A 14,469-nucleotide genomic window follows, 5' to 3' on the forward strand; every position below is an offset into this window, starting at 1 on the left:
GCACCCTGGTAGCTGCAAGTGTGTGACTACTCAGGTGTGCGGGCCTAGCAGTATCCTCCTGCATGAAGACTCCTGTGAAGGTAACCACACATTGTCATGGATACTGTACACCTCAGATGGTACAGACCTTTCTCTTTGGTACACTGTGGCTTAGGGCACAGGGGCCTAGAGAATGATTTTAGGAGGAGCTCAGGGATCTAGCAGGCCCAAGGCCTCAATCAACTTCAGGTGACCTTAAGTTCAAGAGCAAAAGGATATGCCCTCTAAATCATGTATTTGAGTGCATATATGTGTGTGTGTTCTCTCCATCTCCCTGAATTTGTGTGTCTGCCTGAATTTTCTGAGTGCTCTCAGAATCCCTGAAAGGTAAAAGCAGAGTATAAGCAGGCATAGCAAGTCCCAGTCCCACCAACTCAGGGTTTCAAGAGAAACTCCAAAGTCAGCAGGCCAATGTCTCAAGGAACCCCATACTGACACTTGTGCTTCTCTTCACCCCACGTGCAGGAAGGAGAGAAGGCCCTGTGTTCCTTCTGCTGCTGCCTGGGATTCTAGTCCTGCTGCTGCTTCTGCCTGATGAGCTCTGACCTTCCCATCAAGCTGCCTGCAATCTACAGGGAGTTATAAAGCAGGGTGCTGGAGAGGGGCCCAGGGCCAGAACCCAGCTGCCTCTCCCACATCAGCATCACTAGCAAGGGAAAGATTACTTTGTGGTCTACTGCAGTACTTATGCCTTCACAAAGGTGTGAGGACATCACTGGATCTGAACTACCAACATGTGGGCTGTGTCTTCAAGTTTTCCACTCTAGAGAAGTTTCTGGCTTCAAGACACTTTGCTGTAATTACAAAGTATTATTTGTACACACTATTAGCAATAGCAGTTCACCCACACCCAACCATCCAAGCTGTGATGAATGTTGTAATCTCAAGAAATAAATCTTTTGTTATCACTGTTTGCTACTCCGTGATTAGATACATCTATGGCTTATTTATTTGCCCAAGAAATTCTTCTAAGGAGTAGATTTGACGTGGACATTTTTATTACTGATAAGTTTTGCTTTACTATCTCTCATAAATGGTTTTACACTCCTGATTGAGCCATAAATACAAAAGCTATTTAGAAAAATTCCTCTCCTTATATTACTTACCAGAAATTCAAGCAGTTGCTGAGCCCTATCCATTCTTTTCAATAATAGCTTCCAAATGATTCCCTACCTCACACCCACTCTGATGATCTCCCAGGAGCTGAGCCAACCCTCTCTGGTGTGTGGCTAGAACAAGGCAGGTGAGGTGTCATAGTTTCCACAGATGCATTTGACACACAGAGCTTCACTCAGCACCCCAAGTCTCTGCCCATCACATCTGAGAACTGCACTGCCCCAAACCCACCAGCTACCGGGAAAAAGCAAAATCAACACAAGGCACACTACAGAACATGCTGGTGCAATGATAGACAAACAGGTCATTGAAGAGAACCAACCAAGAAAGGGGACTGTGTCAATATGGGCATCGGGTACAGGATCTGGAGCCAGGAGAAGTCCATGAATAGTGTTGGGACAACTGATGGTGTATGTGACAAAAACGAATGAGATTGGCCTATACCTGTTCTCTCAGATTCATGGGAGGCCCCTGTGTGGCATTCAACTTGTTGACTAGGCTGCGAAAGACCAGAGCAGAGTCACAAATTCCTTAATTAACAACAACAACAAAAAACCTCTTCCTATTTTTCCAAAAATTTTAAATAATAGTTTTAGAGATTTTCACATTCAGGCCTTTCATTTCTTTGGAGTTTACTTTTATGTGGGGAGCACACAAAAACCATATTTTGACAAGTTTAAGAATTTAATTGGGTCTCCTTTGCAATGTAGAATCTATTCAACAGCCATTCTGCTGATAGTAGATGCTGAAACAGAAAGAAGCAAGCAGAAAGAAGGAAACAAGAAGATTGTGGTTGAAGTTACTTTCCTTCTGGTGTTAAATGTGCCATTTCCTCATTGGCTGGTTCAGGCCCAAAGGGCTGCATCTGACTGTCACTGTGAACCTCCTGGCCCAATCCAAAGTTCAGTTGGATTCTGTGGCACATATCCCAAGGGTACCCTTTCTGAACTGCTCCCTCTCCACTGGGAGGACATCTCTGCCCTATATCTGATGCCTATATTGGCACAGGGACTTTCTCTAATCTCTCTGTCTATCACTACACCAACAAGCCAATTTCCAGGAGATCCCCAGGCAAAGATACCTTCAGGGGAGAGAAAGAACAGCACAGAAGGGCTCCCAAATGGCCACAGCAGCTCCAACTCCAGACAGAAAAGGTCTCATTGACACCAGGCAGCAGCACAGAGCTGCCTCACAGCTGAGGACCCAAAGCCTTGGGGACTGCCTGAGGGAGGCAGGGACTGAATGCTCTATGAAGGTTGCACCTGACACACCTAGTGCCTGTAAATTCCCAGAGAGGGTAGGAAACTAAAGGCCGATGTTCCTGGGATCTTCTGGATGTTGAAGGAATTTGTGATGGGGAGAGGGTTCATGAGAGTGGGCGTGTTAGCCCTCCCCACCTGGGAGAACGCTTGCAGGCTGAGCAGGGAGGAGCTCATACAGACATGTTCTGAAACCTTTCTTCCCTCCCCAGGCCCAACTGTCTTGGTGCAGCAAATATTTCCCAAGCGGTGCAGGGACATTCTCGTGAACAGAAACCCTGAGCTCTCTGACGCTTACTACTTCCATTTATTTGGACAATATAACATCATTTAAATGTTTGGGCATGGCAGTTAGTGTTGTCTGCAACATGGGCATCTCAATGGGTGTTCCTGTGCTGGCTACTCAGTTCTGATTCAGTTCCCTGCTAATCTTGTACCCATGGCACCAGCATCCCATTAAGCACTGCTTTGTGTCGTAACTGTTCCACTTCTGATCCAGCGCCCTTGTTATGTGCCTAGGAAAAGAGCAGAACATAACCTATATTTGAGCCCTTGAACCTACATTGGAGACCTAGAAGCTTCTGGATTCAGACTGGCTTAGTTCCAGCCATTGCAGCCATTTGGGGATTAAGCCAGCAAATGGGAGATAGCACTTGCTCTCTTTCTCTCATGCACACTCTATTTCTCTTTGTAATGCTTTTAAGCTAAATAAATAAATACTCATAAAAATAAACATTTTGAGAATCAAGATGGCAGAATAGATAAGGACACATTTAAACAGATGGAGAAACTTAACCAGTGTGAAGTAGAGAGGGCATATTCCAGGAAATAGGAGAGGACAGAATGATTTCTAGGGCACAGTAACACCTGGAGACTGACAGACTCAGGAAAGCAGCATAAACAATGGTGTAGTGTTGTTGTGATTGAAACCCCAGGAGCATTCAGGTAATGTGAAGTGCACTGGCAGCCAGAATTCCACCAGTGACAAGATGGGGAGCGACGTTCACTGAGAGCTCCAGAGTTGAACCCAAAGAACTGCCCATCCTGCTGCTCTGTTTGAATTGACTAGGAGCAGAGACAACTCGCAGGTCACAGACGGGCAGTGTGGGATCAGTGTGGATTTCATAGCCCAGTCTGCCCCCTAGAGCCAAATCGAGCACCATTTTGTATAGGAAGGCAAAGGCTATGGTACAGGACTGCACATGTAATGAACTAGGAGTGAACTCATTTCTGACTCAGTGAACTGCAACAACGTGGCATCAGACAGCTTCCACCCAAGATAGGTCCATGTAGCCCTCAGACATGATGGCCAGCAGTTCAAGAACTCTAGTAGTGATACATCAGCCACCATTTTGTACAGTGTGGCAAAGGTTTTAAGACTGCAAGGACAACAGTAAGCTGTGCATGTGCTGAGCTGGGAGTGAACTCACTGAGCTACATGCATTGCACTGGTCCCACAGGGAAACTAGTAGCAACTTTGGCATCATACAGGTCAAAAGAGGTCTGTGTGGCACACAGACCTAATAACCAACAGGTTCTGACAAGATTAGCATCACCTAAAATCTAGCTATATAGGACACCAGGTATGTCCCTAATCCTGGGACATACTGCAATTGGGAGAAAGATTGTACAGGCAATGGTGCAGCCTCAGCACAGTATCACAGGAGGTGGAGAGTGGTAAGGCAGAAGATGGGGCTACAGAGACCATGGTGGAAATCTGACATAAGAAGCCAAACCTGGACCTCACTGGAGGGAGTGGCACAAGAGACTGCAAACAAAGAGCCATGTGCCAACTGCAAGAAGTAAAATTGAAAGGTAGACCTGTGGGTGACACAGCTTAGAAAACTGCCCTGGGAGAAGAATCTACTAACGAGAAGTACAATGATCAAGACAAAAGAAGAAAACAGAGGCACAATGAATATTACTGAAGACTCCCCTGCAAAGCAGCAAAACCCTTTGCCAGCCTCAGAGTGAACTGAGGAAGACATCGAGAAAATGGAGATACAAAATTCAAAACACTTGTTATAAAGCTTCTTATCAATAACAAGAAGCATATTATACAAGATTTCAAGGAATTTAAGGAAAATGTCACACATGAAATGAATCAAATGAAAGCTGATATGTCAGAAATGAAGAATACAGTAGAGCAAATGAATAGTACACTGGAGAGTCTCCAAAATAGAATGAATGAAACAGAACAAAGAATCCCAAAACTAGAACATATTTCCTGTCACCAAGGGGAAACAAACAAAAAACTGGAAGCAGAGCTGGGTCAAGCTAAAAAAATTAGGCAAGAATGAAAGATACTAGTAAAGGGCCAAATGTAAGAGTTATGGGAGTCCCAGAAGGTGCAGAAAGAGAAGCTGGGATTAAAGGTGTATTCAATGAAACAATAAGGGAAAATTTCCCTACTCTGGAGAAAGAATTGGGGAACAACATCCAGGAGGGCCACAGAACTCCCAACAGGCTTGACCAAAAGTGATCTTCACCAGGAAACATGATAATCAAGCTTTTTTCAACAGAACGTAAAGAAAAGATTCTTCAATGTGTATGTGTGCATAAAAAATCAATTGACATACAGAGGAATGGCAATTAAATTCACAAGAGATCTCTCACAGGAAACTCTACATGGCAAATTGTTGGGCCAAGATAACATACCCAGCAATGTTTTCCTTTGTCTTTGAAAATGAAATAAAATTCTTGCACAGTAAAGAAAAATTAAAAGAGTATGCCTCTTTCAAAGCTCTCTACAAAGGATACTTAAAGATGTTCTCCTGATAGAGAAAAGGAATAACACTCACCAAAACCGAAGGCAAATGTGAAGAACATCCCAGAAAAAAAAAAAACCCGAAAGATTAAATCTATTAACAAGCCATTGCTAATGAGACAGGATCAAACTACCACTCATTCATATTAACCCTGAATGTAAATGGATTAAATTCATCAATCATAGATAGGTAGACTGGATTAAAAATGTATATATATATAACACATTTACCAGCAAAAATAAATGGAAACTGTATTTCATGGATTTTGATTTTTAGTTTCACCTCTTCAAAACATGTTCTTTCTCATTAAATTTTTAAGCATCATTTTCTTTTAGACAGTTCTTGATTTTCTTTTTCATTTTTTCAGCGACACATTAGTCATTCAGTAGCATGTTATCTAACTTCATGGCATTGTAAATTTCTATTTTTCTTCCTGCTGTTGATTTTGTATTATGGCTTTTCATTTAAGGGGATATATAGTAACTGTGTAATGGAGACTATCATATCCAGATGTGAGGATACAATGCAATATGCATCTCTACTTCCAGATAAAAGATAGACTCCCAATGAAACTGTTAACTATATCTTGATAGTAGGATACTGGACTCTCTGCCATTGTCCATGGCTGCAGTGATAGACATATGACTGTTTATGAAGAACTATACCATAGTAATAATATACGTGAACTCAGTGCAGTGGCGGAAGGGGACTTGAGGAGCTGGTAAGGGAAATCCCAGGTCCCATGGAACCGTATCATAAAATGATAATAAAAATAAAGAAATAAGTAAACTTAAAAAGTAAACATTTTGAGCTCATGTCTTTCAGTGGGATATTACTCTCAGCATACTGCTAAAAGGTCTGACTGAATTATCACAAACACTGGGTCTTTTTTTCATTCTTTTATCAATTTTTTTAATTTTTGAAATTTATCATACAATTCTGTATAGTCTGGGATTCCCCTCCCCCAATTTCCATTCCCCTATTGATTTTTCCCATAATGAAGACATAAGGAGTTAAAATTCCATCAGTCTGCTATTTAAGTGTCCCCCAACAATGCCGGTACAGACAATGTCAGACAGTCCATCATCTCAGTATCTAGATATATCCAACACTTTCACTGGGAGTCCATCTTTTGTTTGGAAGCAGTGATGCATGTTGAATTGTGTCTTTACTTCTGGATATGGTAGTCTGCATTACTCCACCACTATACATTCCAATTTGCATGATGGATTTCTTATATTAGAGAAAATATGTGGTATTTCTCTTATTGTGATTGACTTATTTCACTGAGCATGATGGTCTCTAGTTGGGACCATCTAGTTGCAAAGGATATAATTTCATTCTTTTTGATGGCTGAACAATATTCCATGGAGTAGATGTACCAAATTTTCTTTAGCCATTCCTCTTTGGATGAGCATCTGGGTTGTTTCCAGGTCTTTGCTATTGTAGATTGTGCTGCTGTAAATATAGGATTGCAGATCCCCTTCTCATATGTAGTTTTAATTTCTTTTGGGTATATTCCTAGGAGCAGGATAGCTGGATCATACGTCAGATTTAATTGCAATTCTCCAAGCACTTTCCATACAGATATCCATACGCTTGTACTAACCTGCACTCCCACCAGCAGTGAAGGTACCTTTATCCCCACATCCATGCCAGCAGGTGTTAGTTGAGTTCTGAATAGAGGTCAGTCTCACTGGTGTTGGGTGGTACTTCAATGTGGTTTTCATTTCTATCTCCCTGACGGCTAAAGAGTCTGAACATCTTTTCAAAAGTCTGTTAGTCATTTGGATCTGTCCTTTTGAAAAATGTCTGTTCATTTCCTTTTCCCAATTTGTTAAAGGATATTTATTTATTTTTACTTTCCCTGGGTTTCTGAAGCTCTTTGTAAATCCTGGACATTAGTCCCCTATCACTTGTGTAGTGTGCAAAATTTTTCTCCCATTCTGTTGGTTGCTTCTTCACTTTGTTAATTGTTCCCTTTGCTGTATAGAAGTTTTTCAGTTTGATGTAGTCCATTTGTTCACTTTGGCTTTACTGCCTGTGCTTTTGGCATCTTTTCTAAGTCTTTCCCTGTTACTATTTCTAGAAGAGTGCTTCCTATGTTTTCCTTTAATAGTTTGATGGTTTCTGTGTGTAGATTTAGGTTTCTGATCCATTTAGAGCTAATTTTTGTATACTGTGACAGGTGCGGGTCTTGCTAGGTCTTGCTTCTTAATTCTGCATGTTGCTATGCAGTTGTCCCAACAGCATTTGCTGAATAGACCAGGCTTTTCCCCTGCACTGTTTTCTGGTCGAAGATTAATTGCCTGTATTTATGTGGGCTCTCTTCTGTTGTTTCTTTTCTGTTCCACTGATCTTTTTCTGTTTCTGTACCAGAACCAAGCTGTTTTTTTTAAAGATTTATTTATTTTATTGAAAAGGCAGATATACAGAGAGGAGGAGAGACAGAGAGGAAGATCTTCCATCCAATGATTCACTCCCCAAGTGGCTACAACAGCCAGTGCTGCACCAATCTGAAACCAGGAGCCAGGAACTTCTTTCCAGTCTCCCACATGGGTGCAGGAACCCAAGGTTTTGAACCGTCCTAAAAAATGGCACAAGCTGCCAGAAATTAAATCAGGTGTCTCCAAGGTTTTCTCCCTTAGCCAGACCAGGGAAAAGTTGAATGATGCTACAAGAGTGTTTTCCAGTGCCTCCTGTGCTATACTTGTCATATTCTGTGATATTTATTGTCTGCAATCTCAAAATCTACTACCAATCACTACTCTCACATACTCTACAAATGATTTCAAAATCTATTTCAGAGACAGCCATCATGCTTAATGAATAAGACACACCCTATACCAGAGATTCTTGGATAGATCCCAATGCCAGCAACAAACATAATGGCTCAGATAACTGGGTTCCTAACACCCAAGTGGAAGAATTGGGTTGAGTTCTTAGATACTGGCTTTGGCAACATTGTAGGCATTTGAGAAAAAACTCAGTGCTTAAAACTTTCTTTCTCTCTCTCTCTCTCAAGACTCATTTATTTGAAATTCAAGTTAAAGATAGAAAGACAGAGGGTAAAAGGAGAACGTATCGAGAGAGAGAAAGAGAGAGAAACTTCTTTCTGTTGGTTCACTCTACAAATGGCTACATGATTTGACCCAGGTAGACTGGTCCAAGCTGAACCAGGTACCAGACTCCATTAGGTCTCCCATACCAGTGCCAACATCCAAGATTTGGGTCACCTGTTCCTTTCAGGTGTAGCAGCAGAGAGCTTGATTAGAAGTGAAGCAGCTAAGACTTTAACCAACACTTCAATATAAGGGCTGGGGCATAACAGCTGGTTGCTTAACTCTATGCTACCATATTGGCCCCTTTTGTTTCTCTACTACCCTGCCTCTGAAACACATAATTAATCATTTTTTCAAAGACTTATGGCCTTTGCACAATGATTCAATGGCTAAATCCTCTCCGTGCATATTCCAAATCCCATAAGGGCATCAGGTTTTGTCCTGGTTGCTCCACTTCCCATTTAGCTCATGACTTGTGGTCTGCAAAAGCAGTAGTGGATGGCCCAAACCCTCTGGACCCTGAACCTGTGTGGGAAAACCAGAAGAAGCTCCTCACTCCTGGCTACAGATTGGCTCAGCTCTAACCATTGCAGCCATCTGGGGAGTGAACCAGCAGATGGGTGATCATTCTCTCTGTCTCCCTGTTTCTAATCAACTTACTTCTTTTTTTTTTTTTTTTTTTTTTTAGAAACCAGCCAAGTCTTGTTTTATTCCTGTTACATTATAAAACATAACAGAATATTAATAAGCATTTCTAGACTCTATGGCTACCTCATTTGAAGCATCTTTGGAATGAGGAATGGGATTTTGTTTTTCTGTAATTGTAGAGCTGTCACACTCAGCTCTAAGCATGGCTAATGCAATGTTTTCCTCATCCCCAAAGGCTCAGTTCTCTTCACCTATTCATGTGTTTCATTCAGAGAAAAACATCCTATTTAGCAGCATTTTTAAAATACAATTAGCTATTAGTCCAATAATTCCATACAGATTTATTATTTCTATTATAAAGGTGGACGTTCACCCCGCCCTTTAAGGATTCCTGGAAGAGTTATAGGTGTATAATTTTTTCATAGTAAAAGGAGCTCATGAGGCCATGCAGCAATTTAAGGGAGACACTTTGCACAGCTCATTTGCACAGAAATTAGAAAGCAGTAAGAGCAATCATTGTCCACAGTGACAGAAAATACAAGCATTAAGATAAAAACTCTTAAAAACAAGTACAAGTCAAAATGTTTTAATTCAAAAGTTCCAAAAAGCAAAGATTCTTTGGAGCATGGAGGCCGAGAAGGAATCACTCTTACTCGGGAAAACAACACAATCAGAGAATCACCCACTGAGAACAACAGTTTCAATTCCATTGTCATTAGGACAACATATCTGCTAGTACCTGAGACAAAGCCTGGGACGCATCACATATGTGGTTCAACAGCCATGGGGCATGGGAAAAACCAGGAAATACTGCCATTGTGGGTAAAAGGAGGCTGCTATGGCAGCAAGACCATCAAAAGTCAGCTGGAGCTCAGGTTATTCACCACCTCAATACCAGCCTTTACTTCCTTGGGAAGGGCTGGCCACATGTGGAAGGAGACACTTCAAAGGCAGGAGGGCCTTGTTGTGAGCTCTTCCTCATCAATTTTAATATCGCTTCACCATGTAAACTAGAAAAGATGCTGGAAGCTGTCGCAGCTAACTTCTAAGTTGGACACGGCACCAATACTACACACAATTGAATGAATGACCACATCTTCCTGGTTCTTCCACTGAGCAAGCTCAGAATGCCTGTCTGCGCTTAACAGGTGTGAGTTCCCTCACGACCAGAGAGGGTCCAGCAAGAAAGTTCGCGGATCTCCTGCCAGGGTCTGCTCCTCATCGAGGCAATGGCTTCTAAACTCCTGCGAGCAGTCATCCTCGGGCCGCCCGGCTCGGGGAAAGGCACTGTGTGCCAGATGATTGCCCAGAACTTTGGCCTGCAGCACCTCTCCAGCGGCCACTTCTTGCGGGAGAACATCAAGACTAACACCGAAGTTGGTGGTATGGCCAAGAAATACCTAGAGAGAGGCCTTTTGGTCCCAGATCATGTCATTACACGCCTGATGCTCTCGGAGCTGGAGAGCAGGAGTGGCCAGCACTGGCTTCTGAGCGGCTTTCCGAGGACACTAGCACAGGCTGAAGCTTTAGACAAAATTTGTGACCTGGATCTAGTGATCACTTTGAACATTCCGTTTGAGACATTGAAAGATCGGCTCAGCCGTCGTTGGATTCACCCTCCCAGCGGAAGAGTGTATAACATGGACTTCAACCCGCCTCACGTGCATGGAATTGATGACATCACGGGAGAAGCATTAATCCAACAAGAGGAAGATAAGCCTGAAGCAGTTGCTGCGCGGCTAAGACGGTATAAGGACACTGCGAAGCCAGTCATTGAGCTATACAAGAGCCGAGGAGTGCTCCACCAGTTTTCGGGGACGGAGACTAATAAAATATGGCCTTATGTTTACACACTTTTCTCAAACAACTTACTTCTAAACCAATACTTCCGTAAAACCTTAGGTAAAATTTGCCTTTTGTTTTCTTTAGATACTTTGTGCTACAAATATGCTTTTCTACTCTAGAAACATAATCAGTTGCTAAAAGTCCACTCCTGGGAATCACCACCTAAGAAATGAAAGCATGTGCATGCAAGACCTGGCATGATAATGTTCTCAGTAGAAGTATTATCAATACCCAAGAAGCAGAAACAACCCCAAATCCCACAAACTGGTGAATGCATGAACAAGGCCTGGTATAGATGCCTAAGAAATCTTCACCACATTCAAAATGGAACACAGTACTGATACATCACACGGCATACCAATGATACCATATATAACAGAGAGATGCGAGAGATCAAGTATTACAGGAAACATCCAGGAAGGGAAAACCTGTAAGACAGCAGCCTGTGGTTGGGTGTGGGAAGGGGGTGACACTTAAATGGGTGCATGAGATCTTAAGCATAATGTTCTAAAAGGGACATGTTTTAAAAACCAGATGGAACAATGGCTTCACAACTTGGTAAACTTACCATAAAAACACTGAATTGTTTTCTTGAATGTGGCCAGTTTCCTGATAAACAGCAGCATTGAAACCTCAGCATTGAAACCTCAGCTGTGGGCCTGTGTGATGGTGCAGGGGCTATATCCTTGTCTTCCAAATCAAATCTAGGAATCGTATATGGGCACTGGTTCATCAGCTTCCAAGGCTCTTTCTTTGATAAGAAATAGCATGCACCCTTTCTTCTCTCCATTCTGGTTGAACTTTGCTCCCTAGAACATTGAAGATCATGATACAGAATGGAAGGCCTTTATGAACAATGGTCATTCTCAGGAGGAGCCAGCATCCCCATGCTAGAGAAAAGCCACCTCTGTAGTTCTGGGATCATACAGGTCAAGTCTTCGCATGTGGAAAAGGTTTTCATACATTGCTGAGCTGAATCCTAGCTAAAAACCAAGTTTTAATGCAGACATGGGTTGCTGCAGTTAACAGAACCTAAGTGTCTGACATTTTTACGCTGGAAGCAAACTCAGGCAATCAGCCCTTGGGTGTAGCAAACTGGAAAGCTGCCAGCTCTCATGAGGCAGGAGCCAAGGGATGTCCCCAAACCTGCCCTGTATCAGTTGGGTAGGAGATTTCATCCTGACAGGCTTATAAGCAGGAGGCTTGGATTCTGAGATCAGTATGTCTGTGCAACAGCTGGGTAATTGTCAACACCTGACACAGGCCACTTAGGAAAGAAGATAACTTGTGGCGTGTGGTTATACAGGCTCTGGTCTAAGTCCAGAGAGCCCATCTGTTTCTGCTCTTGGGCACAGCTGGAGTACAGCCACACTGAAGCAGGTGGAGGAACTACCTCTAAGGTCAGGAAGCAAAACACACAGTTGGGCCCAACCAGGCCTTGCCACTCACTGTCTCATCAGAATTACCTTGAGGCAAACACTCCCCAGCACCCCCTCCAAGCCATGGTCATTAACTGTCCTTGGCTTAAGGAAATGCAGCACCATTACTTTGTTAAATTGGAGTCCAATATCTTACATATGGGTACCAAATCTTATCCAAGCCAAGCCACAGCAGCCATTTGTTGCCACTTGCGGCTAAGTCATGGAGACAGAGGTAAACTCAGGTGAGATCTAGCAATTCTGCTTGCAGAGGAATAGAAAAACACCTGGGAACAAAGCAGATGGAGGCTCTCAGAGTTGGGCTTCCTGAGTACCAGTTACCTACACCTGTGACCTTCTGAACCTAGAAGCCCCAGTGGGGTCTCAGAAGCTTCAGCTATGTTCGGGGCTGAGACATGGCTGCCAGGGCTTCTTGAGGCCTTTGAAAAGAGCTGTCTGCTGTCCAGTTATGTGACGCAGAAGAAACACATCCAGGGCTGGTCCTCTCTAAGCCCTCTTCACTGAATGGGCTAGCATGGACTCTTTTGTCTGCTTTGTGAGGTCACTGCCACAGATGCAAGGTCATCCCTCCTGGCATACAGGTCTCAAACCAACCAAAGAAATGACCCTGGCAGAGTCATGTGTACATGTGTGCACACACATATATATCCCTGCAGGCATACGGGAACAGACATGAACACCTGATGTACTCTGCCACATATTCATGCAGTAGATACACACATATGTGTTCCATGGCTTGGGACACTGTTCTATCCGCTAACTTCTTTCCCTTCATAGACAGTTTCTATCACTCTACAGAATGTCAGCTTTTAGTTCTGTTTCCCACTACAGGCTTGACAAATGCTGACTCCTCAAAATATCACCAGCACAATCTGGGCATAAGACAAATGCTTGGCCACCTCCATCGGGAAGCCAAGCCTCCCTCAGGAACACCGTGATGTGGCCAAGATGCTCAATGAAGTCAGCAGCACTCTGACTGACTTGCAATGTCTTCCCCTTCAGGACACATGTGCTCTGGTTGGGTCCAGTCACTGAATGCTGTTTCTGCATCCAATGTTGATGCTGTAGCCCATCCTGGGTTTTGTGTGTGTGTTGGATATCTGAAAATGCTGCACAAGAGCACTTCACTAGGTTACTGAGTTTTTGGACCACACCTTGCATCTCAGGCCTGAGACAAGTACCCACTGGTCGTTCCTGTTCCTGAGCTTGTATCTGTTCATACCTATCACTCTCTTCAACAGCATCTCCAGCTGGGCCTCTTGCTTCCCAGAGGAAAGACTGTGTATCCCAGCCTCCTGGTAGCGGGTGTCATTTGGTGACCAGGATTGTGCCAATGAACTAAAACTGAAAGTAGCCTGGACTTGCCTCATGATCTCAAGGGAGAGCTGGTGCTTTTACTTTCATCCGTATCTCCCATTCTCCAACATATTCTTTAGAACACACATGTCCTTATTTTGACTATGAGGAGACAGGCCACATCCTGGAATGGAAAAACCACAAAGGTCCAAGGAGCCAGGATCTAATCAAGCTACCATCACATCCACCCGAACACCTGCCTCATGCCCCGCTTGTATCAGAGAAAAATAAAAGTCGGCCTTTCTGTGAACCAGTGTTATATTGGGTTTACACTCATTCCCAGCCTAATATTGTCCTAGCTAATAACACAAAGCCAGAACACTTCATTCCTTCCATCTTGGTATTGGCAATGATCATTTATGTGAATACGTGACTACTAAACACCTGTGCATGGGAGCGGCCCCTTAGATGATCTGAGAAAACATTTCCAGCCACAAGGACAGGAAGCCCTGACATTTGTAGGCTGTCCAAACCACCAGCCCTGGAAAGGGGTTATGTCTTCAGTTACTGCAAAGAGTGGCCAAAGTCAGTGACCACACTCCAGCTCTCAGCACATGTGTGGTTGGCAGCACTACCTCTTCCCTTCCATATCAGCCCACAGCTCTGCAGACTCACTTTGAAGTTTCTCACCCTCTGCCCTGACCTGGCCTCAGTGAGAACCAAATCCTGATGACACAGATCCTTACAGGGACCCCACGGTGCCCAATAACTGGCCTTTGCCCCTACAGGTTCGAAAGTTCCATTGCAAGGCAGAGACCAAGGATTCCATCTATACCCTCAAAGGACTCTCACCACAGTAGACCACACAGTTGTGACATTCCAGGCTAGAAGAACTGCTGGCAAACCTTTGACAATGTCTGGGTAAAGGCTTGGGTATGGCCTAGCAGAGTGGTGGCATAGCAATTTAATCCTCTGCCTGCCATATCTGCAGTGTCAG

At 43.5% G+C, this 14,469-nt stretch overlaps 1 protein-coding gene across 1 annotated transcript; it reads left to right on the forward strand.

Annotated features, from left to right (window-relative positions):
- The first annotated feature begins 10,050 nt into the window (after positions 1-10,050).
- Positions 10,051-14,332, forward strand: LOC131479995 (adenylate kinase 4, mitochondrial-like). The gene is made up of 2 exons (XM_058662297.1): positions 10,051-10,794; positions 14,211-14,332. Exons 1-2 carry the CDS (start codon positions 10,122-10,124, stop codon positions 14,330-14,332), a joined length of 795 nt encoding a protein of 264 aa, XP_058518280.1. The 5' UTR covers positions 10,051-10,121.
- The last annotated feature ends 137 nt before the right edge of the window (positions 14,333-14,469 follow it).

The sequence above is a fragment of the Ochotona princeps genome, chromosome 4 (genome assembly GCF_030435755.1).
Source record: "Ochotona princeps isolate mOchPri1 chromosome 4, mOchPri1.hap1, whole genome shotgun sequence".
Taxonomy (NCBI): Eukaryota; Metazoa; Chordata; class Mammalia; order Lagomorpha; family Ochotonidae; genus Ochotona; species Ochotona princeps.

Bases quoted from the DNA above. Each gene is read 5' to 3' on its own strand.
- LOC131479995 (XM_058662297.1), top strand. From the start codon at position 10,122: ATGGCTTCTAAACTCCTGCGAGCAGTCATCCTCGGGCCGCCCGGCTCG. The intron at 10,795-14,210 runs GTAAAATTTGCC...CTGATGACACAG, and splicing joins ATACTTCCGTAAAACCTTAG to ATCCTTACAGGGACCCCACG.